The 25,154-nt window shown below is 47.8% G+C and overlaps 1 protein-coding gene and 1 long non-coding RNA gene across 2 annotated transcripts in view; one reads left to right on the top strand and one right to left on the bottom strand.

The window, feature by feature from the left end:
• Positions 1-25,154, bottom strand: part of LOC309538996 — a 48,766-nt gene that overhangs the window by 21,655 nt on the left and 1,957 nt on the right. The window lies entirely within an intron of this gene.
• LOC309538192 (cytochrome P450 2C19-like) lies at positions 838-11,720 on the top strand. The gene is made up of 9 exons (XM_082233526.1): positions 838-1,059; positions 2,766-2,928; positions 4,099-4,248; positions 5,241-5,401; positions 6,099-6,275; positions 6,634-6,775; positions 7,968-8,155; positions 9,080-9,221; positions 9,501-11,720. The coding sequence occupies exons 1-9, from the start codon at positions 877-879 to the stop codon at positions 9,680-9,682; spliced, it is 1,488 nt and encodes a 495-aa protein (XP_082089652.1). The 5' UTR covers positions 838-876; the 3' UTR covers positions 9,683-11,720.

Raw genomic sequence — 25,154 nt, 5'->3', positions numbered from 1 at the left:
TCACCCAAACTGCAAGGTCTGCTAACAGCGATGTATTTTGCTGAGGCTGAGCTCCATTATGGACCTGCCTTCAAGTTTATTTCAAATATGTGTGTTCCAATAGTCCAGACTTGCCCAAAATCGCAGTAATTTATTTTAAATGTGTGTTGCTCCAAGCCATCAAATCTGTTGTCTTTTTTTGTTTTTTTGTTTACCTGTCTGGCATACATACCTTTGATTTAAAAAAAATAATAATAATGCAAGCTTTCTCTACACTTCTGACACAATTTGACACATTTGTGGGCATCTAAGGTGCAAGAAGTTTCCAACCAAGCACTCAGAGTGTAGAAGAAGCTCTCCTGCAGGAACCTTAAAAGCAGAACCATTTGCCACAAGGCTACTCATCCTGCCAAGACAGGGATGTATTTGTGCTACGGCTGAGTTCCATTATGGACATGCCTTCAATTTTATTTCAATTTTATTTCACATTTGTGGGCATCTGCGGTGCAAGAAACCTCCAGCCAAGCACTCAGAGTATACAAGAAGCTCTCATGCAGGAACCTGGTCCTGAAAGCACCTTAGAAGCAGAACCACTTGCCTCAAGGCTACATTACAATGTATGGCAGAAAAAAACCTGAACCCCCGGTTGTCTTACATCACAGACCTTGTGCACAGTAATGCCGTTATCATTGCCTTACTAATCAATGAAGAAAAACGATAGACTGAAGTTCAGAGAAGTTCATTTCTTGATTATACAACCTGATCTACTTAATGGCTAATCTCATTTACTCAGAGAAACCTAGAATTCCACATGTCTTTGTGACCTCCTCAGAGTATATAAAACTGGAAAGCAAATTAATTCGTCTAGAGTCATTTCAGTCACTGTTAGCTGGTGCCATGGAGCCTCTAGGGACAGTGACCATTTTGATGATCATATGTATCTCTTGCCTTGTTTTCCTTGCAGTCAGGAGCAGGACGCCAGAGAATGCAAAGCAGCTGCCACCTGGCCCACCTCCACTGCCCATCGTAGGGAACGCTCTGCAGCTGAAGACCAACAACCTGGCCCAGGTTCTCCAGGAGGTAAGCCAAAGATGAGACCTTCCTCAACAGCTGTCTGTTGATGACCGTTACCTGTTTGCAAGCCTCTTTCCATCTGGCTCTTTTGGAAGGGGACAATCCATTGTCAGTTTGTTTATTTAGAGATGGTACCATCTGTGTGCAGGGCACATTTGCAGAGTATAAGGCAACAGACTCTGCACTTTGACAGAGGAGAGGCAAAAGAGGGAGGGGAGGCATCCAGACCATAAGAAAAGAATAGCAGAATCGCTGTGATTTCAGTGGCATGGACTTGCACATGGCTACATCGGCAGGGATGGGGAGCAGGGACCTGTCGCAAAGGCTCCACAGAAAAGAGGTGGACTTTGAGCAGGTCCCACAACTACAGAAAGGGGGTTATTTTATTGTCATTTTATTGCTTTATGCTTAAAATAAAAGCCATAAAGCCCCCTTCTGAGTAACGAACTTAAAAAAGGTATCTGAAGAAGTGTGCATGCACACGAAAGCTCATACCAATAACTAACTTAGTTGGTCTTTAAGGTGCTACTGGAAGGAATTTTTTTATTTAAACTTTAAAAAGCAATAGTGCAATTTTCATACTATATTAGAGACAGGGGGCAGGGACGGGTCCAATTCTCCCTCCACACATGGATGGTTTGGGCATTTTTGCCCTCTGAACATTTTTAGCCTCTGCTGGACAGTGAGGAGTTCATAGTCTTCTTGTATTTTGAAAAGCTGCTACTTCATTTTCCCCAGAATGTGCTCGGTGGGAAGATACTGTAAGAATTCCCTTAGAAAAATGAGTGTGAGGGGGACATAACAGAGCAGTATAATCATATTCATGGTATAGAGAAAGCAGACGGGAAAACACTTTTACCCCCCTCTCATAATGCCATACCCTCCAACATTTCTCCAATGAAAATAGGGACATCCCATTCCATAATGATAATTTTACTATTTATAGCCCACACACCTTACTGGGTTGCCCCTGCCACTTTGGGCAGCTTCCAACATATATAAAAACATAATAAAACATTAAAAGTTAAACAAAAAACCACTTCCCTATTCAGGATTGCCTTCAGAGGGGGGGCGGATAACTCTATACCCTCCAACATTTCTCCAGTAAAAATAAGGACATCCTAAGGAAAAGGGGGGACATTCTGTGATCAGACTGGGATGGCTTCTCTAAATCAGGGATGTCCCTGGAAAATAGGGACACATGAAGGGTCTGTAAAGCTGAAACTTGGAGCCTTCAGTTAAAACTGAATGTTGGAAGATTTACAACACACGCAAGATAGTAGTTCTTCATACAGTGCATATTGAAACTGTGGAATTCACTCCCAAAGAAGTAGCGATGATAGCCTCCAACTTGGATGATTTAAAAGAAATGTTCAGACAAAATTCATTGAAGATAAAGCTACCCATAGCTGCTAGCGATGATGCTGAACCTCCACCAGTTCCAGGGACCTGCAGGAGGGGAGCGTGCAATTGCACTCTGGTCTTGTTTTTGAGCTTCCCAGAAGAACTGTGTTGGCCACTGTGATAACAGTCGTGGACTAGTTGGCCTTTGGTCTGATCTAGCTGCAGAACTCTTCTGTATGTTATTAAGAGTCATGTGGTTCAGATGCCCATAGTGAGTCTGGGGGCAGCGGGGCTCTACATCAGCTATATGACTCTCTCCTAATCTGCAAACCCACCTAGATGTGTGTCCTTCTCTATCTTTTTTCCAGTTTAGTGAGAAGTATGGCTCTGTGTTCACAATGTATTTTGGAACAGAACGGGTTGTGGTGCTGCATGGCTATGATGCAGTGAAAGAAGCACTGATTGACCGTGGAGATGAATTTGCTGCCAGGGGACGCCTGCCATTAGCTGATGATGTCAACAAGGGATTAGGTATTTTATGCTGGTTGACCAGTGGAGGGGGGGGGACACAGGAAAATCCCTCTATTCATTAAAATAAAGCAAAAAAGGTTTCAAAAACAAATCATTGCATCTTGAGATAAACTTTGCTAATTAATGTTCCCACTGGATTGTAGCAATAGATAATTATCAGCCTTTTAATGGCAGAGCTATATATTGGCCATTGCCATTTAAGAGAGAAATGAGCCATCTCATAAAAGTACTTAAGCAATATCTAGGGCTGTAGCGGACAAAGGTGGGTGTGGTGGGTGCTGGCCGCCCTGGGTGCAATCCCTGAGGCGAGTGATATTGCCACAGGTGGAGCCCCCCCTGGGATGTGCGTTGCCGCCGGCTCCCCCCGGAAGCTGCCCGCCGCCGCGCGCTACCTTACACCCAAGGGTGCTTACCCCTACCCACGCAGGCCGCTCCAGGTGCCGAAGCAGCTAGCTCCGCCTCTGGTCTAGAACAAGCACCAAAAATTAAAGCAGGATTGAATGAGTCTCTAGCCTTTAAATATAATGGTCTGGGGTAATTCTGGTGTGGGCAGTAAGTGTGAGAGTTATGTGAGCAGAATTCCCTGGCCTGGATCTTGTGAATCAATAAGCTCTCCACACCAAGAAAGAGTTTCAAAGTTACTGCAAGCTATCTTTAAATTTGTTACCAAATAAATAAATAAATAAATAAATACAAATCAACACTTTGCACTTATACAACTAGCAATGTAGTCCAGTTTTCTTTAAGTTCTTTCTGGTTAATATAGTCCAAGAACTATTGCTTCTTCATTATACTGGCAGCTTCAGAGAGAGACCCAGGCTCCAAGAGATGAATTATCAGTTAACATAAATATCAAAACATTGAAACCTCTTTTTAAGCTTTAGCTTCAAAAATGGACATTCTGCAAATGCAAACCTCCACTACGCTTCATACAAAACACACACACTAACATAGCATTTTATGCACATTAAACACATGTATTTTACAGTAAGGGCAAGTATCAGAAGACTGGCCAGCTACTGATTATGGAATAAGGAGGCACCAAAGTACCAAGTCTCCAGGTGGTCTGGAGCCAAGAATAAGAGCCTCCTGCTCTTCCAACCTGCTTCTTCTGCTCTCCCTTTCAGTCCATCCATCTCCTTTATGCCCATTTCCTCTTCTGCTTTCCAGGAATTGTATTCAGCAATGGGGAGGTGTGGAAGCAGCTCCGACGCTTTGCCCTTACCACCCTGCGCAACTTTGGCATGGGAAAGAAAAGTATTGAGGAGAGGATCCAGGAGGAAGCACAGTTCCTGCTAGAAAAGTTCCGGGACACGCAGGGTGGGTAGCCACTGCCCTTCATCGACATAGGCTTTTCAAGCAGACCCCCTTAAACATCACAACAGATTCTGGGGTACATTACAACAGATTATTAACCACCAACTCATAAAGAAATAGCATGGTGGGTACAAGGAAATTATTAAAAAAATTAAAATCGTAAAACACAGAACTAGTGACCAACACAGTATCAAATAAATTGCCTAAAAAAGTGAAATACAAACATTTTCATCAGGTGATGAAATGCCAAAATTCTAGCTGGTTTCAATAGGAACCACATTCCAAAGCACAGGTGCCATTGTGCTCAAAGTTTTAATAGATATAATAGATATATCTGCATTGATATGAAACAAACATGTGATGAGTGTGTGGCAATTTGGAAGGCTTCTCCTGATGGTCATAGTGATCTGAGCAGTGTGTGTGGGACAAGGTGGTCCTTAAGTCACCTGGTCCTAGGTCACTGAGAGCTTCATACACACCAGTAATGCACTGAACATACCTTGTCAATGTACTGGCAAACAATGCATAGCTTTCAGCAGGGGTGTAATATGCTGACACAGACCAGTTCCAACTAAAGCCCGGCTGCTGCTTCTCTATCAACTGCAAGAGTGCTCCGCAGATATTGTTGAATTCCAGCTGCTTTCAGCCCCAACAGTCAACAGTGGTCCAGAAGTTAGAGTCTAGCAGCATCTGAAGTGCATTAGATTCCCTAGTTTTAGTCTAGACTTCACCAAGGCCTGCACCACTGTGGTCACTCTTTCCTATCTAAGGATATATTGGCTGAAGCTGGAAGAAAGCACCTTGGAAAGTCCTTGGAAGAAACCACTCATAGCCACTGAAGATGCCCATGCCTCCAGAATTGTTGTGAGAAAGGCAGCTCCCTGTCTGACCACTGAGGCCAGGAGCCAGGAAATGGCAGCTCAGAAATTCCAGATTAGATTATTGCCTAAAACCTGTAGTGGGGTTCTATACTTATTTTTTTGTTATCCTTCCAGAGAAGCCCTTGGATCCAACCTACTCGCTCAGTTGTGCTCTCTCCAATGTCATTTGTGCAATTGTCTTTGGGAAACGATACAATTATAATGACAAGAAGTTCCTATCCATGATGAGCTTAATGAATGAAAACTTTCAGGTTTTTAGCTCTTCTTGGGGACAGGTAGGTGACATCTTTTTAAAGGCCCTTTTCCACAAAGTCTAAATTTTCCTGCTATTTAAATTCTTTCTTCCAGGCTTCTCATGACCCATACCGCCTCTGCCTCTTAATATTTCTGTTAATGTCCTAGTTGCAGGCTTGCCATGGGTAACTGGTTAGCCACTGTGACAGCAGGATGGGCCACTGGCCTGATTCAATAGTCTTTTCATACATTCTTATGTTTTTAATTTGGAGTTCCAGTCAAGGTCGGTGCATACAATGCCAATACCTGGGTCTGGTAACCAAGGTTTGACTTAACAGCAGCCCAGTGGAGCAGGAAGTAAAGCTTGAGCAGTTTTGGCAGCGCAGGTGGGGGATTGTTACATGATTTCTCAGATATTTGTAAAGGTACACATAGGTGAAATTTAAAAATAAAAATCTGCATATGACCTCTACAACCACTAGGCAGAGGGTGGCAAACACTAATTGAGGGGAACGGAAGACAATACAATGCAGTACAATCAATGAAGCACCACCCAGTAATGCAGATGGGGAACATCTCCACAGATTTTCGAGGCATTGGCAGTGAAAATGCTGGTGTGTGGACCACAGAGTTGAAATGCACACAAGGCAACAGTGGCCAACATTATACTGAAGCCTGAGTGTGGACAAACCCTGACTGAGGTTGGTGCCAATGGGTCTCTTGTGGTGTTTCTTCTAGCTCTACAACATCTTTCCTTCTTTGATGAAATGCATCCCTGGACCCCACCATAAAGTGCTGAAAAACAACTTGGCACTCAGAGAGTTTGTTTTGGAGGAGGTTGAAGAACACAAGCCCACTCTGGACCCCAGCTCACCTCGGGATTTTATCGACTGCTTCCTTATGAAAATGGATCAGGTAATCATGAAAACTCACAGAACTCTCCAAGTGGGTTCTCCTGCCACTCCTGAAGCTTCCCAACCAGCAGACTACCATCCAGCTTCTTGTGGGGAATGCCAAGGAAAGAGATTCCTGCCCACACCCCATTGGAGTAGATTCATTTCCCATTGCTGACTTGTTCCTACAGTAAGTGGGAAGTTCTTTCTAATGATTAGCCCTCTGGGCAAGGAATGTCCAGAGGAACGAGCTATAAAAAGACTTGAGATAAGATGTGTCTTGGGAAGGGAGCTGGTCCCAGTGGCGCTGCTAAATTCTTGTTATGTTGTACTCAGAACAATTGAGTTGACTCCACTGACTCTGTTGTGTGTTTCGGCAGGAAAAAGGTAATAGTGCCTCCCATTTCACCATTGAAAACTTGGCCATAAGCACAGTTGACTTGTTTGCAGCTGGAACAGAGACCACCAGCACCACATTACGATACGGGTTCATGATCCTCCTCAAATACCCAGAGATACAAGGTAAAACAGATGTGTTATTAGTACTTATTATTCTAGTTCTTTCCCAGATTTATGTATCACAGGTCCAAGAGGTTGTTGTTCTGCCACTTTCCCCAGGAAAACCCACTGCTCATTGCTGAATGTTAACCATTGCTGACTGACATCAGGAGTAAACAGAAAGCTTTCCTGGAGACAACAGTGGGGGTGTGTGTGTGGACAAAATGCTCAGACTCATGCCTAGAAATCCCAGCAAAAACAGAAGTTTGAATCAGCTCTTATAGCTGACCATATTGCAAACCCCAGGATTTTATATACAAACAGTAACAACTTGAATTTGGCTCAGTAGTGTACTGGCAGCCAGTGCAGATCCTTTAGACAAAGGCATCACATCCTGCACCAGCTGAACTTTCTGTGCCAGCCTGAAGGGTAGCCCACAAAGGCACAACCACAAGGGCCAGGGGTCAAAAGGCCCTCAGGTAGGATCAGAATCACTGCAGGACAGTGCCTCCAATAGGAATCCCTCTAAGCTGGACCATTACTTGCTCCTAAAACTTCCCTAAAGAGGAGGCTTTTGTCCCTCTGGGCTCCTTTTGGATAGAAATTGAATTAATATATAAATAATTGCAGTTATGGGGACGCGGGTGGCGTTGTGGGCTAAAGCCTCAGCGCCTAGGGCTTGCCGATCGAAAGGTCGGCGGTTCGAATCCCCGCGGCGGGGTGCGCTCCCGCTGCTCGGTCCCAGCGCCTGCCCACCTAGCAGTTCGAAAGCACCCCCGGGTGCAAGTAGATAAATAGGTACCGCTTACCAGCGGGAAGGTAAACGGCGTTCCGTGTGCGGCTCTGGCTCGCCAGAGCAGCGTTGTCACGCTGGCCACGTGACCCGGAAGTGTCTGCGGACAGCGCTGGCCCCCGGCCAATAGATGTGAGATGGGCGCACAAACCCCAGAGTCTGTCAAGACTGGCCCGTTCGGGCAGGGGTACCTTTACCTTTACCTAATTGCAGTTATACTATGTTTCCCTGTTTACGGATGGATTACTGAAGGTGAGCTACAATAATTTGTCTGAGTTAATGTGATGAGTCAAGAGAAAGTTGGCATCAGAAAACATTGAAAGCTCCCAAAATGTGCAGGGGCTGGCAGGCACTCCCATGGAATTTCAATTGCTTCTATGATGTTTCCTGCACTGGTGTTGAACCTCATTCTTCCCATTGCAGAGAAAGTGCATGAAGAAATTGACCGAGTTATTGGCCGATCACGAAGTCCTTGCATGGCAGATCGTGGGGCAATGCCTTACACAGATGCTGTCATCCATGAGATCCAGAGGTTCATCTCTCTCCTCCCACTGAGCGTCCCTCATGCAGTACTCAAAGACACACCGTTCAGACAATATGTCATTCCAAAGGTCAGCTCTTTTCAAGGCTCTAAGTAGTAATAGTCGGCTGCTAGCCATGATGGCTATATTCTACCTCTATGGTGAAAGGCAGCATGCTTCTGAATACCAGTGGGTGGAAACCACAGGAATTGAGAGTGCTGTCTTGTTTAGATTATGTTGAAGGGATTCCCATGGGCATTTGGTTGGACACCATGAAAACAGGATGCTGGACCAGATGGGGCCACTGGACTGATCCAGCAGAGCTTTTCTTCTCTTCTTATCTACAAGCAAGGGAAGTGTTGTTTTTTAGTCGGTTAGTTGTGTGTCCGACTCTTTGTGACCCCATGGACCACATCATGCCAGGCACTCCTGTCTTCCACTGCCTCCCGCAGTTTAGTCAGACTCATGTTTGTGGCTTCGAGAACACCATCCAACCATCTCGTCCTCTGTCATCCCCTCCTCCTTGTGCCCTCCATCTTTCCCAACATCAGGGTCTTTTCCAGAGAGTCTTCTCTTCTCATGAGGTGGCCAAAGTATTGGAGCCTTAGCTTCACAATCTGTCCTTCCAGTGACCACTCAGGGCTGATTTCCTTAAGAATGGATGCATTTGATCTTCTTGCAGTCCATGGGACTCTCAAGAGTCTCCTCCAGCACCATAATTCAAAAGCATCAATTCTTCGGCGATCAGCCTTCTTTATGGTCCAGCTCTCACTTCCATACATCAAGGCAAGGGAAGTACTTTAGCCCAACTCCTAAAGTGTAGCTGGGCATCTTCAGGCCTGGACTTCATTTTAAACACCCTATTGTCTTCTGAAGCTGCTCCATTCTTCTCTGTGTCAACAAAGTACCTTCCTTCCTGTTAGTGCCTTCCCACACCATTCCTTTGTGAGAGTCAATTTTATGCTTTCGTTGGGTGTCATGGCCATCCAGCCCATTTCTTTGCACTCTCTGCAGGGCACTACCATATATCCTATTCTGACGTCTGTGCTACATGACAGCAAAGAATTTCCAAACCCCAAAGAATTTGACCCAGGACATTTCTTGCACCAAGATGGCACCTTCAGGAAGAGCGACTATTTCATGCCTTTCTCAGCAGGTAAGATCTCTGCTTCCTCAGTTGGCTGCAGTCTTGGCCAGCTCAGGTCTTTCCCATCTCCCGAATCGGCTGGTGTCGGGGCAATGAGGGGGAACCTCCTTCCTCCTGCAGCCTAAACTGGAAGGGCTCCCAGTTTGTGAGGGAGGGGCAGAGGCTTCTGGGTCCATCAGAACTCCTGCCAGCTGAAGCAAAAGAAATGGTGGAAAGAGTGACTTTCCCAGGAGCTGTTCTGGAGTAGCACCTTTGTTGTGCATCTTACACTTTGGGTTTCCTTTGCAGGGAAGCGGATATGTGTGGGGGAAGGTCTGGCCCGTATGGAGATCTTCTTGTTCTTGACCACCATATTACAGAACTTCACTCTGAAGTCCATCATTGACCCCAAAGACATCGATCTCACACCGGTGTTGAGCAGCATAGGCAACTTCCCTCGGCCCTATCAGCTCTGCATTGTCCCTCGCTGAAAAGCCTGCCTCAGGAGGACTGCACATGTGGAAATGCCGCAGCCCGGCAAATCTTTGTTCAAAAAACCCATAACACAATATCTCCTCACGTGTGGAGCCCTATCTTCTTACCTGACTGTTGAACTGTTACTTTGGGGATCATGCTAGAGACTATTTCACGTTGAAGACATTATTGCAAAGGACAAATAGCAGGATTTAGAAATTAGTCACACACAAAAATCCCATTCTTATCTTTCTTGCCCCTTCATATGCATATGTGTGCAGCGGCATAGCTAGCCGCTGGAGTGACTGGTGCGGGGGCATGTCCTGCAGCCTGGGGTGTGTTGAGCAACCCATGGGGGTGGGGCAAGCCTCTCCAATGCTTGGAGCCTCTCCGCCGCCTCCTCCTCAGCTGTAGGGCGTCTGTGGGAGAGGCAGTAGGCAGACACAGATCCCACATTGCAGTGTGAAACTTGCAGGTGCCTAAGCCACCATGTCACTCCAAAAAATTTCATGAGCCCAATTTTTTAAAAACTCATTTTGTCACACACCCCTCAATGATGACATCCGGGGCAGACTGTACCCACTTCCTCCACCACTGTATATGTGTGATGGGCAAAATCTGCCAAGATGTAAGCTTTTTAGCCACTGAGTCTTGTTACTCTTTGGGCTAAATGAAGCCAATCAGAGTGGAAGGAACTGAGTCAACCACTGAGGAAATGGTGACCCTCAATGGTGGTTGGAGTCTTGCGCCCATCACCCCTGATGTTGGCTGCGGCAGATGGGGGCTGGAGTCCAGGAATATCTGAAGGGCTGCAGGTTCCCCATTCTTGCCATGAGGGCTCAGTTGGAACAACTCCCATAATCCGAATTTCATTGGCTAGGTGGCTGGAGATAATGGGAGCTGCAGTCCAGCAGCAAAATCTCCAACCTTGACTTGGTGGGTTGAAGTGCTGCAGGCTGTAGAAGCTGGGTGGGTCAAGGCCCCTGTCTGAGATGACCTTTTGATTCCCTTGCATGTCCTACCCAAGATACAGCAAAGTTGTTTAACTGAGTGACAACATAAGCTTTTTTGGTAACCCTTCTATAGATCTGTACACTGAGATTGGCAGGTATGTCAATGCTAATAATAAAGCACAGGCAGACAATTTTATTTGGAAAGATATTCCAATAAACTCAGTTTGGAGTTTCCCGGTGCTAGAACAAAATGTCTTTCACTTTCAGCCTGAGCTAAGAAGGAAAGTCTTTGGAGGGTGCTGCAGAAATCAATAGCTTTTAAAATCTTTACCCCTTTCAACTAGTAGAACATCCTTGAGACTTGACATTTACAAATGTTTGCCAATAATTCCTTTAAGGGTAACCATGTTCTAAAGAACAGATAGCAATACTGGATGCAACTGAACTTCTGAGTAAGTATGGGAAATGAACTAAGTTGGATCCAGAAATCTACTAGTCCTAGGAAGCATATCTTCAAGATAGGCACAGAGCATAGATGGGCCAGATCTTCCAAGCTTACCTTGTATGAACTTGGAAATCATCCAAGATCTTCCAGGATAAGAAAACTATTTTTTTTCTCCTGAGCCCAACTGAGGCTATCACTGTATTTAAAAATCTAGAACTGAGAAAATAGCCCTCCCTCAAATTCTCCACTTACTTTGTGGGTGGCAAAATAAGGAAGGTCATTGTGGCGTTTGCCCTCCTAAGTGTGTGACATCATACTGGGTTCATAAGGAAAGGGTTAACTAATTGTAAAATGACTAACCTATAGGAACCCAGGGGAGGAAGTTAGAGTTAGTGTTAGAGTTGTTAAGAAGTCAGTTGAGAGTTAGAGAAGGGAGAGGGAGGATAAGTCTGTGGGTTGGGCTAGTTTGATGTGAGAACGTGAGAGAATCAGTTAAGATGAGTCAGTTAAACAGTTGGGATAATCAGTTAGAAGGTATTAGAAAGGTATAGGCCGGTAAAGAAACTAAGATTAAGAAACTGACAAGAAAATTAACTGAGAAACCATATTTGTTAATGCTTACAAAATAAACTTGTTTATTTGATTTAATTTTAACAACTGTCTGGACTCAGTGTGTACCCAAGAGTAACGGGTTGGTGGGCGGGGAAGCGAGCACAGTGGTGGCGCAGGGATCAATAGATCGTCAAACGTCCGGGAACCCTGTGTGATTGCCACAGTCATTTCACTGAATATTCTCCAAGGGAGGACTGAAAATCTCCAGGAGGAGTTGGAGAGGGAACACTTTCAAAGAATTGTCAAAATTTCTTTCCTCTCAGCCTTTCTTCAACCCTGCTCCCATTCAGTGTAACAGAAAAATGTTTCCCTAGTACAAATTCAGAGGCAGCATGGGCAAAATTGGTGAGGGGAAGTCCACCTATGAAGTTAACCAAGGAAGAATGGTCTTCCTCTTCTGTCTTCAGAATTTTTGTTTTTGGTTCCTGCACCCTCTCAATTATGCTCCTATTCAAAGTAGTGAAGTAATGTTTCTCCATTGCACTGAATGAAGGGGCAAGAGGAATGAACTTGTCTCTGATTTGCATTTTAATTCAAGCTGGAGAAGAATTCGGGGCTTGAAATGCTTGTCCTCTGTCAGCTTTGAAACTCCTGAAGGTCTTCTCCAAACCACAGTTTGGAGAATTGTGATGGTTTCACTAGCATAGAAAACCACTGCTCCACTTCTTCTGGAGAATAAGAGCACATCCAGATGTATGTATTTTTTTACCTGTTTGTGAAATGCAATAGCTTTATAGATGTACCGTACTTCACCCCCCCAGAGCTAAATAAAGAATACTATGACAAAGTGAATGCTGTCACTTGTAAAGATTATGCAAGTATAGCAATTTTATTTTATATGCAGATTTATAAACAGCTTCACAACCAAACATTACTGCAGCTGTGTACAGTAAAATTCAAAGGATTCCTAATGCAGTAAACTACATTTGCTTTGCATAATTTATTCTGACTCTGCAAGGCTTCAGGAGGAAAGAGTTGCTTTGCAGACCACGGATACCTTCACCCCCGGACATCCTAAGCTCCTTCTAGTTTCTACCAGGCATTGCTTATGCACTTCGGAGCTTAGCCTTTGTTTCTAATGTAACCCAAGCTACTGCCAGTCATTGTATTAGTAGCAATCCAGCACACCTTCATTTACTAGAGGAAGGTGTGGCAATTATTGTTCCCCCTTCTCTTCCAAGAACTAGCTGCAGGAGCATGCGCAGTAGGTTGCTTTTTAGGGAGGTTTGAATGGCTGCTGTCAGAGCTGCCACCCAGTCCCAGCTCACATAGGACCAAGTCCGCCAGCGTTCACTTTATAAGAGTCTTTATTAAGTTACAGGTTTCATTTCCGAACTGCAGCGTGCAGCTCTACACCTTCTGCCCTAGGTCGGCGAAGACCCGTCTGAGTCCCCGCCTCTTGCACACCAGCTTAATACCCTAGCCTTGCTCCACCTCCTTCGCCTCTCCCTACGTCTCTGGGTCCTTCTGCCCCCCTGGGCCTCCTCCCTTCTACTCTCCTCTGACGCTGACCCCCCTGATCCTTCTGCCTCCTTGCGGCGGGCTTTGGGACCTGGCTCACTCTCCGGGCTGCTTACTGCTCCAGCTTCCGCTGCATTTGAACTTGGCGCGCGCGCCCAACTCTCTACTTTCCTCTTAACCGTTGCCTCGCTCTCTGAGGAGGGCGTGACCACCCCTGACTCGTGCCCTCCCTCCTGCTGACAGCCTCCGGAACCCGATGCCTGGCTACCTTCCTCCCTGCTGCTCTCAGTCTTGAGCGTGGGTCCCGACTTCCAGCTGCTGCCGCCCTCAGTTATGAGCGTGGGTCCCGACTTCCAGCTGCTACTCTCTGAATCTCCTCTGTTCCCTTCCTCCTGGGGTGTCCCCCCGGATCCCCCCCTTGCTCTGCTCACTGGGGCTCCCTTTTGGGAGTCCTCTGACTCACTGCTTAGGCTTGGAGATCTCGGGTCGTCATCATCACTCATTTTCCCTTCGGATTCCTCCCCCTCGCTCTCTGCTTCCTCCCTTCTCTGCGTCTCTGCTCCTGAACCCCTGACATCCATCCCCCCCTCGAAGCCCCCCCTTCCCCCCTCCCCGCTTTCAGGTGTGGGTGCTGGGTGCTCCATCATCACGGGAGGGAATGCCGGATACAGTTCGCTCCCCGTGGTTGGCCGCCAACTGAAGACCTCCGAGTCTTCCTCCTCGCGGTCGCCGACGTTGACCTGTTCCGCTTCCATCTCTGTACCGCCGTGCTCGAACCCAAGGTCCTCCCCGAACACGTCCATGTCAGTCTCTGCGTCGGTCGCTCGACCTGGCATCTCCAGCCACTTCCGGCGCCATTGCTCCTCCGGTCGATCGTCCCACCAATACGAGGTGTCTGACGCCGAACCCGCTGGCGATCCTTCTGGGGAACGGGTGCTCAGCGCGGGTTCCCCGTCCGAGTCGAATCCATGGAACGTGCTGGAAGAAAGTGTGGGCGTGAACAGCCAGTCGTCGAAGAAGCTCGCTGGCATGGGTCTGTGTGGGAAAAGGGCATGAAACTCGTCCTTGAGCAGGGGTTCCTCCAAAGCGTAGTCTGGCACCCAGCTATTGGCGCTGGCCCGGGTGCCCTCTCTGGCTAGGAGGTATTCGACTCCCTCTTCCCCCCATCTGGAGTCCAAAATCTCCGTGACCTCGTTGATGGGGTCTTGCTGCGTCACCCCTCGCGTCTCCGTCCGCTCCCGGAACGGACTCGGTGCCGTCCCTGGCTCCTGGAATCTGTGAGGTGCCTTGTAGGGAGTGAGCACCGACCTGTGGAACACCGGATGCATTCTGGAACCCTCCGGCAGCACCAGTCGGAAGGCTACCGGGTTGATCTGTGCTTCGACTTGGTACGGACCAATTTGCTTGTGCCCCAACTTCTTCTTGGCTAGTGACCTGGTCGGCACTGCGTGGGCTGCCAACCAGACCCAGTCTCCCACTTGGATCTCTTCGCCAACCCGCCTGTGCTTGTCAGCTTGCACCTTGTAGGCGTGCTTAGCTAGCTCCAGCTGCCGTCTGAGTTGATCGTGTACCGCCTGCAACTCTGACGCGAACGCGTCCGCCGTCTGTGGTTCTCCGTCCCCCACTCTCTCCCGTCCCGGGAAGGTTCTGGGATTCCTCCCATTGTTGGCGAAGAACGGCGTCACCCCTGTGGACACGTGCTTCGTGTTGTTGTAAGCGAACTCGGCGAGCGGCAGGTAATCCACCCAGGTCGCAGGTTGTTGATTGGCATAGCATCTCAGGTACTGCTGCATGATGGCATTGACCCTCTCTGCTTGCCCGTTGGTCTGCGGGTGTCTTGCTGATGCCAGATCGACCTTGACATTTAGAAAACTCATCAGCTTCTGCCAGAAATTCGAGACGAACTGGCGCCCGCGGTCGGACAGGATAGACCGCGGCAGACCATGCACTTTGAACACGTGATCTATGAACAGTTTGGCGGTTTGTTCCGCCGTGGCCACCTTCGCACACGGAATGAAATGTGCCATCTTGGTGAACAAGTCCACCACCACTAGTACAGCTGTCTTGCCTCTCGAGCTGGGTAGATCCGTAACAAAGTCCAGGGCCACCCTCTCCCACGGTTCAAACGGCGTTTGCAGCGGTTCCAGCAGTCCCGCCGGTGGTTTGTGCACCGGTTTGGCCCTCTGGCAGGTGTCGCACCTCGCAACGTAGTCCGCGACTTCCCCTCTCAGTCTGGGCCACCAAAAGTCCCTTGCGACTAATTCCACCGTTTTTTCCGTGCCAAAGTGCCCGGCCGTGGGTGCGTCGTGCAGCTGCTGCAGTACCCTGGCGCGAAGTTCGTCTCCCGGCACGTAGATGGCCCCTTTACGTAAGAGCAAGCCGTCTCGTATCTGGAACTCGTCGCCCTTCGCCGTGCCCTTGTGCACCTCTGCCATCTTCGCCTGCGCGAAGGAGTCGTCCTGCAACGCCCGCCGCACCGCATCCAGGTCTACTGTGGCTGAAGCGCACGCCCACGCTGTTGGCGCGAAGATGTGCATGGCTGCCGCTGGCGTCGCCTCTTCGAGGTATTGCGGTTTGCGGGACAGTGCATCCGCCATGACGTTGGTGTCGCCTGGGACGTACTCTATTCGGAAATTGAAGTCAGCAAAGAACTCCGCCCAACGTATCTGCCTCTGGTTCAGGAACTGAGCCGTGCGCCAGTGCTCCAGATTCTTGTGATCCGTGCAGACCTGCACCGTGTGCTTGGCGCCGATCAGGAAGTGCCTCCACGCCTTGAAAGCTGCATGAATGGCCAGCAACTCCCTGTCCCAGATGGTGTAGTTCCGCTCCGACTTGCTGAGCTTTCTGGAGTAGAACGCTCCCGGCCTCCAGACCCCCTGTGGGTCCCTTTGCAGCAGGACAGCTCCCACTGCTCTATCGGACGCGTCTGTCTCTACCCGCATCGGTCTGCTGGGGTCGATATGCAGCAGTTGCTCTTCCGACGCGAAGAGACGCTTGAGTGCTTGAAAGGACTGCTCCGCCTGCTCCGTCCAGATGAATTTCTTTTTCTTGGAGCTTAGCGTGTCCGTAATGGCCGCCGTCTGCATCGCGAACCCCTTGATAAACTTGCGATAGAAGTTGGCGAAGCCGACAAACCGCTGGACCTCCTTCCGGTTGCGCGGGCTCTTCCAATCCAACACCGCACGAACCTTGGCGCTGTCCATGGCTAGCCCCTTGTCCGACAACTTGTAACCCAAGAAATCCACCTCCGTCGTGTCGAACTGGCACTTCTCCAGTTTGGCGTACAGTCTATGCTGCTGCAGCCTCTTCAGCACCTCCCGAACATCTTGGTCATGGGCTTGCTGCGATTCGGAGAATATCAGGATGTCATCCAGAAAGCAGACGCACTTCTTGTAAAGGAGTCCCGCCAACACATGATGCATGAAAGCTTGGAAACAGTGAGAACCGTTTTGCAATCCAAACGGCATCACTCTGTATTCGTAGGTGCCCAGAGGCGTGAACATGGCTGTCTTCCACTCATCGCCCTCCCTCATGCGGATGAGATTGTACGCACCTCGCAGGTCCAACTTGGTGAACACGCGTCCCTTGCGCACCGTCGCTAGTAGGTCGTCAATCCTGGGCATGGGGAAATCAGAAGGCTTGGTCATCTTGTTTAAGAGGCGAAAATCCACCACCAGTCTTTTTTGGGGCGTGTCTTTCTTCTTCACGAAGAAAACAGGACTGCCCCCTACTGCCCTGGACTCCCGGATGAAACCGCGCTGCAAATTGTGATCTATGAACTGTTTGAGTTCCTGTAATTCGTCCTCAGACATGGAATACAGCTTCCCTTTCGGCAGCGTCGCCCCTGGTAGGAGGTCAATCTTGCAGTCATATTGCCTGTGCGGTGGTAGCTTGTCAGCCTCTTTCTCGCAGAAGACCTCCAGAAAGTCTGCGTATTTGTGGGGGACTGCTTGCAACGTTCCCAACTGCAGTTGTGATTCCTCCTCCTCTCCCTCCTGTCTGGGCAGGATGCAGTGTTCTGCGCAATAAGAGGAGCCGAAGATCAGCTGTCTCTGGTACCAAGCCAGTGTCGGACTGTGCCTGTCCAGCCAACTCATGCCCAACACAATGGGCGTGTCCGACAGTTGGGTGACATTAAAACTGATGACTTCCCTGTGGTTGCCAAGGCGCATCACCATCGGTGGCGTTTGCTTCACCACCTGCCCCCCTAGCAACTCTCCGCCATCCACTGTGACGACTTGCAGGGGCAGAGTGGCAGGCAGTAGCTGTATAGCGTGCTGCTCCACAAAATCCTGCGCTATAAAGTCTGCGTTGCTTCCAGAATCCACAGAAAGCGGCACTTCGATAGTGACGCCATCGGGTAGCTGGAGAGATGCTGTGAGCTGCACTACTGGTTTGGGTGGGAGGGGGTCCGTGGGTTGCAAGATCGCTGGGGACTGCTTCACTGATGCGTCTGGCTGGGCCCCAGTGCCTCTGTCTCCAGCCAGACATCGTCGTTTCCCTGCTGTGGTTCTCCTTGCTGCGTTGCTGCAGTCACCATTGCTGAGGCTGCAGTGTGCTTGTGGAGCCTCCGGGGACACTCTTTCGCCAAATGGCCTGGATCCTCGCAGATGTAACACTTCCTGTTCCCTCTAGGAGGCTTCGCTTTCACTGCTGTCGGTGCTTGGGCTCTGGCTGCTGACTGAGCCCTTGCACCTCCAACCTCCATCGGTTCCCCTCCCCCTCCAGGCGGAGGTGTGGATTGCGCACGCGCTGCTTCTCTTGGAATGAAAGAGAAACTTCTCGCTGCTTCGCGCCCTCCACGTCCTTCATCTCTGCACCATGGACGTTCTTCCAGCCTCACCCCCACAGTCAGCGCCCTTTGGACCACCTCCTGCGTGCTTCGGGGCCTCTCCCCCCTTGCAATCTCATCCTTGACCGCAGAGCTTAGACCCTCCCAGAACAGGTCTCTGACAGGGGGCGAATCCCGGTCCCACTCTAAGGCACTGACCAGCGCAAAAAAGCGGGCGTGGTACTGCCGGACGCTTGCCCTCCCTTGTTTTAGTCCATGAATCTCCCGTCGGGCAAGATCCACATCAATAGTAGACAAAAAACACGCATCCATCGCTTTGATAAAGGCATCTGCATTCTGAAGCGCCGGATCTTTATCCCTCCACAAATTGCGTAGCCACGCTTTAGCATCCCCATGCAAATGGGATAGTATGAACCCCACTTTCTCTTCCTCATCTCTAAAGTCTTTTGCCAGCAGTTGCAGTGCGCACATTACGTCTGCTCGAAAATTGGGGTACTGTTGTAAATTCCCATCGAAGTGAGCCACAAGCCCTCCTGCTCTCCGTGCCAACCCAACCCCCTCCGGTCTGGGTCCTGGCTGCCCGTGTTTAACCCATGCTTCAAACCTGGCGTGGAGATCTCTGTAGGCGGCTGCCGCATCCTCCTCCCTCTTCTTGGATGCCAGTACCTCCGCGTTCAATTGGGTAACTGCCTGTTGCAGCGCTGCAACTGTCTCTGCTTCCGTCATTTCTGCTAACCGTCGTGAGCTTGCTCCCAAACACCGATCCCCTCCTCCAGCTGCCTCTCTCTCCGCTGCGAGATATCAGGTGTCCGAAGCTTTTGTGGGACGGGCCTTACTGTCAGAGCTGCCACCCAGTCCCAGCTCACATAGGACCAAGTCCGCCAGCGTTCACTTTATAAGAGTCTTTATTAAGTTACAGGTTTCATTTCCGAACTGCAGCGTGCAGCTCTACACCTTCTGCCCTAGGTCGGCGAAGACCCGTCTGAGTCCCCGCCTCTTGCACACCAGCTTAATACCCTAGCCTTGCTCCACCTCCTTCGCCTCTCCCTACGTCTCTGGGTCCTTCTGCCCCCCTGGGCCTCCTCCCTTCTACTCTCCTCTGACGCTGACCCCCCTGATCCTTCTGCCTCCTTGCGGCGGGCTTTGGGACCTGGCTCACTCTCCGGGCTGCTTACTGCTCCAGCTTCCGCTGCATTTGAACTTGGCGCGCGCGCCCAACTCTCTACTTTCCTCTTAACCGTTGCCTCGCTCTCTGAGGAGGGCGTGACCACCCCTGACTCGTGCCCTCCCTCCTGCTGACAGCCTCCGGAACCCGATGCCTGGCTACCTTCCTCCCTGCTGCTCTCAGTCTTGAGCGTGGGTCCCGACTTCCAGCTGCTGCCGCCCTCAGTTATGAGCGTGGGTCCCGACTTCCAGCTGCTGCTCTCTGAATCTCCTCTGTTCCCTTCCTCCTGGGGTGTCCCCCCGGATCCCCCCCTTGCTCTGCTCACTGGGGCTCCCTTTTGGGAGTCCTCTGACTCACTGCTTAGGCTTGGAGATCTCGGGTCGTCATCATCACTCATTTTCCCTTCGGATTCCTCCCCCTCGCTCTCTGCTTCCTCCCTTCTCTGCGTCTCTGCTCCTGAACCCCTGACATCCGCTCTCAGAAGATTCTGGCAGTCTCACCTGCCCTGGGAGAGAGAACATAAGAGAACTCTGCTGGAGCAGGTCAGAGGCCTATCTAGTCCAGCATCCTGCTCTCCCTGTGGCCAACCAGATGCCTATGAGAAGCCCTCAAGGAGCCACTGAGCGCTACAGTGCTCTCCTCCCCATTTGCAGTTCCCAGCAACATTTGAGGGCTATTCCTAACTGTGTAGTGCATCAGTGACAGCTCCATAATTAAACCCAGAGTCAGGCCACCGGGATTTAAATATCTTGCTTTTCTAACACGTTGCTTTAAAAAACCCCTCCACCTTAAAAACACAGACATTCACAACAAATTACTAATAAAATCACACGATTAAATTTATGGCACATGACTGCAGTTCTGTGCATGGCTGGAAGTAAGCACCATTGAACACAGTGGTGTGTATTTCTGCTGTATAGGTTCAATTTTTAAAACACATTTGGTTTTAGCAAATGACATCCTGTAGCACCCTGCTTGTGGTTAACGCTTAGCTGGAATGAAATATTCAACGCAGCAACAGAGAAATTAAAATAATAATTTATTTGTCAGACAAATAAATAAGAGGCACAGTGGTATATGGTTACCAAGCTCTGGCCTGGCCTCCTGCCATTATGGCCAGCACTTATATTCCCTTAATCCAGCCCCCTTTGCTCCTCCTGTGGCTGCCTCTGTTCAATCAGCCTGGTTGGATTTCCTATTGGCTGATTGCTATAATTAATTCTAAGAGATACACCCATATCCTCCTGTCCTTATATGGAACACAAAGAGCTATATATTGTTACATCTATAAATGACAAATAAGTAGTAATATATCTTACATGTGTCTCAACAAGGAATCTTAATTACCAGCTCACCTCTTGCCCTCCTTGCCCTCCAAAACAGATGGTTAATAATTTTAAAATTTTATCTTGGACAGATGTCAGAGACCTTGGGTTCATATTCTCATGCATCATCAATGAAATATCTCCTTTTGGAGGTCTTTAAACAAAGGTCTGACAACCATCTGTCATGAGGGCTTGTTTGGCGTCTCTTGTCTGACAAGGGGGGCTAAATGCAACTATATGAAATCTAGCATTTCTTAAATCCTTTGCATAATTACATTTAAGACAATATATTTAATACATAACATAGGTAGCCTTTTAAAAGGATAAACTTCCTCAAAGTAAAAAGGAAGAAACAGTTTACAGCCTCAAAATAAAATAGGAGAAAAAGCCTCTTCCCCTTTTCCCATGTGCCCTTGGCCTTTTGTCCTGTGGCTCAAGTTTAACGGTTTTATTATGTTTGGTCTCTGCCCTTTTTATCTTCTGTAACATGTAGGGTCAGTGTCCTCACTCAGTCTGTAATTCCAGCTTTTACGACTTTGAGAATTGTTTTCTGCTATAAATCAAGGGGGGGCCCTTTGTCTGGGAGGAAAACACTGTCAGTGTTTTCTTAAGCAGCTGGTCTGCCTGGAATGAATACTTTTGAAAATCTAAGCCCATTTAATTTAGGAACCTGATCAAGATATAAGCCAATATATGCCTTGATTAAAAATGCAGTCTATATTCAGATGCCACAATCCAGACAGCAGAAACGCAACCTTTTAATTAGCAATGCAAACAACTTTTTGTTATTTATTTTTGGGATTTTACAACAAAATCCAACAGCCCCGTCTCCCTACCTCCTCTATGCATCCTCCCCCTTCCTCACATGCCCCCAAACCTCTGTATTCCTCCCTAGCCCCAATTGCCCGTAATCCTCTTCCCCTCCCCAACCCACAGCATTTGTATTTGTTTGTATGATCAGTGGCAAACCTGTACTTTCACTATCGATTCCCCTGACACATCTAATCTAAGGATGACCTGCTGCTTATGATGTAACAATGCAAGCAATCCAGAATTTACAGACATTTATAGACCACATCCACACAGGATTAAAGTGTAGTATTTTGTCTCAAACTGCCCCACTGAACAAGCTTATATTAGCTGGCGAAAACCCACTCCCATGCCCACACTTTTAAGCAGTTTGCCATTGCTTCTTTTTATCTAAGTTGTATATAAAAATAGGAGGAAGTCTGTGGCAATTTAAAGACTTAACTGTATTTATTTGTAAAGGGAGTAAGATTTGCTAGGGCATACTTCCTCAGATGCAGAATGGGTGGCAACAACATAGTATTAATATTATTAATAATGTACAGTGGTACCTCAGGTTAAGTACTTAATTCGTTCTGGAGGTCTGTTCTTAACCTGAAACTGTTCCTAAACTGAAGCATCACTTTAGCTAATGGGGCCTCCTACTGTTGCCTGGTCGTCGGAGCATGATTTCTGTTCTCATCCTGAAGCAAAGTTCTTAACTCGAGGTAATATTTCTGGGTTAGCGGAGTCTGTAACCTGAAGTGTCTGTAACCCAAGGTACCACTGTACAGTGCTTTTTTCTGGAGGGACGCAGGGGTACGCATACCCCTAAACATTTTGTGAATCTAACGGGAGAAGAAACTAAAAAAATCAAAATATTTAATTTCTTCTCAGCGTAGTGAAGTGGCAGTTCTGTTGCTACCCCTGATGGCAGCCTTTGGTCCATTTACTGCATTTATTTTTCCCGATTTGAACTATACAATGGTGATTTTCTTGAGTAAAAATGAGAGTACACCTACACTACACTGCTTAATATTGATATTTTAGATTGCTGTAACCTGCCATGGGACCTTATGGTGCAAAGCAGGGAAGAATTCAATATACAGTGGTACCTCGGGTTAAGTACTTAATTCGTTCTGGAGGTCCGTTCTTTTTTTTTAAAAAAAAAATTATTCATTTTCCAAACAAATTTTATACAGTCAACAAATTATTTTGCACTCTTTCTTCAATTTTTGACTTCCCTCAATTTCTCTGTCAATCTTTCTATTTGTTAACGCATTTCTAAACATAATATTGCCTTTCCCAACTCCTTTTCCTCTTACTCTCTTTTTTGCAGTATTTCTTACTATCTCACAGAGTCTCTTCAAAACCAACAAGCGTTGTCTGTACATCACATATATTTTTCAGATATTCAGTAAATTTCCCCCAGTCCTTGATAAACTTTTGGTCTTTCTGATATCGAATCTTCCCAGTCAATTTGTCCAATTCTGCATATTCAGTCAATTTCCTTCTCCATTCTTCCACTGTTGGAATTTCTTCCTGTTTCCATCTTTGGGCCAGAAGTATCCTTGCGGCAGTCACTGCATATTGAAACAGTTTACAGTCTCTCTTATTAATTTTGTTTCCTACCATTCCTAATAGAAAGGCCTCTGGTTTTTTTAACAAATGTATATTTCAACATCTTTTTCAATTCATTGTATATCATTTCCCAGAAGTCTTTCACCCTTTTACACTCCCGCCACATATGATAGAAAGTACCTTCTTTTTCTTTACATTTCCAACACTTATTGCATGTTTTATACATTTTAGCCAGTTTAACTGGCGTTATATACCATCTGTAAACCATTTTCATTACATTTTCTTTCAACGCAGTACATGCCGTGAATTGTAACCTTTCATTCCATAATTTCATCCAATCATCATACTGTATATTATAACCAAAGTCTCTTGCCCAATGTATCATTACTGCTTTTACTTCTTCATCTTTTGTATGCCACTCCAGCAACATTTTATACATTTTATACAGATTTTTATACTCATTATTCAATACCTCCACTTGGAATTTTGATTCTTTACCTTCATACCACACATTTTACAATGACCGCTCCCCGCTTAAAACGGGGGGCGCCCTTTGCGTGGACGCGCGCAGCCCTGGATCTGGAGCGGCCCCATCAGCATAGGCTTGGCTTTGCCTTCCCTCAGGTGGGATACCTGGAGGTCCCCGCCTACCTCAGTCAGTTGTCCAATCCCACCTGGGGGAAGCGTTGCCAAGGAGACCAGGCCAGGTAGGGGAGGGATTACCTGCCCACACAATAGAGGGAGGATCTTACCTGGGAATCCTCACTTGGCTCCAGAGCTTCTCCCACCCTACCCACCCTCAGTTAATGTCTTCCTTTGCAGATTAACTTTTCTTCATAGGTTTTGCAGGTTAACTTTTCTTCACAGGTATGCGGGCGCTGCTACGATAAGGTCGCTGTTAAAGGGCCGGAAAGGAATTTCCCTGCATTGGCAGGTTTCGCCTTTCCCGTAGCAAAACGTCACAACTTTGGCGGTATCAGGCCTTGGGCGGAATCCTTTAGTCCATCTTCCTCTTTGCGGCGGCGATACCAGGGTTCCCCGTTAAAGGGGTTTCTGAAGGGAGGCTTTGACCGTACGCTGAAAGGTCGTCATTGCTCTCCCCTGCGGCGGCGTAACGGGGGTGGCTATCTCTGCTTGAACATATGTTCTCCAGAGCCGGCCCATTCCCCCCCCCCCACACACTGGATAACCCTGAAGCTCCCTAGGTCCCCAGCTGGGGACTGGGGAGGGAGAACGCCCAATGACTGAGCCAAGGTCTACCCACATTTGAAATTTAATAAAGTTGTGGCCAATTTAATCCCATAGCACGTTGTCTTGAGTCGTTATTACACATGACGGGGGGGACCGCTCGGGATCTGGGGACTCCGCCTGTCCACGCAATCTTTTTAAAACATTTCATTGATCTGAAAGTAATGTAACCAGTCGTAAACAGATTCTTTCACCTCTTCATATGTTGTTCTAGAGGTCCGTTCTTAACCTGAAACTGTTCTTAACCTGAGGTACCACTTTACCTAATGGGGCATCTCGCCACCGCCGTGCGATTTCTGTTCAGTATAGTGTAGGTGTACTCTCATTTTGACTCAAGAAAATCACCATTTTATGGTTCAAATTGGGAAAAATAAATGCAGTAAATGGACCAAAGGCTGCCATCAGGGGTAGCAACAGAACTGCCGATTCACCATGCTGAGAAGAAATTTTATATATATATAGCTCTGTTCCAGTAACAAGAAGCCGAAAGCACCAGCCTGAAGATGACGAGTGAGACCTCGTCGAAACGTCGCACAGACACCCCGACTCTTACACGGGAAGACACCCGAAGACACCAAAACCTGCATATATATATATATATGCTTTCGTAGATTTTCACGGGTACAGGAATGCAGGTTTTGGTGTCTTCGGGTGTCTTCCCGTGTAAGAGTCGGGGTGTCTGTGCAACGTTTCGACGAGGTCTCACTCGTCATCTTCAGGCTGGTGCTTTCGGCTTCTTGTTACTGGAACAGAGCCGAAAGCACCAGCCTGAAGATGACGAGTGAGACCTCGTCGAAACGTCGCACAGACACCCCGACTCTTACACGGGAAGACACCCGAAGACACCAAAACCTGCATTCCTGTACCCGTGAAAATCTACGAAAGCATATATATATATATATATATATATTTAGTTTCTTCTCCCGTTAGATTCACAAAATGTTTAGGGGTATGTGTACCCCTGCGTCCCTACAGGTTAAGAACGGACCTCCAGAACGAATTACGTACCTAACCCGAGGTACCCCTGTACTGCCTTTATAATAATCAGATCATGGTGCCTTGCCCTGACACAGGAATGTAAGAAGCTGGCTTATCCCGGGTCACAGGGCTCTTCAGGCTCC

Source organism: Podarcis vaucheri, assembly GCF_965113315.1.
Source record: "Podarcis vaucheri genome assembly, chromosome: 1".
NCBI classification, from domain to species: Eukaryota; Metazoa; Chordata; class Lepidosauria; order Squamata; family Lacertidae; genus Podarcis; species Podarcis vaucheri.
Note: the sequence above shows the minus strand (reverse complement) of the source record. Positions and strands in the feature narration are given on the sequence as shown.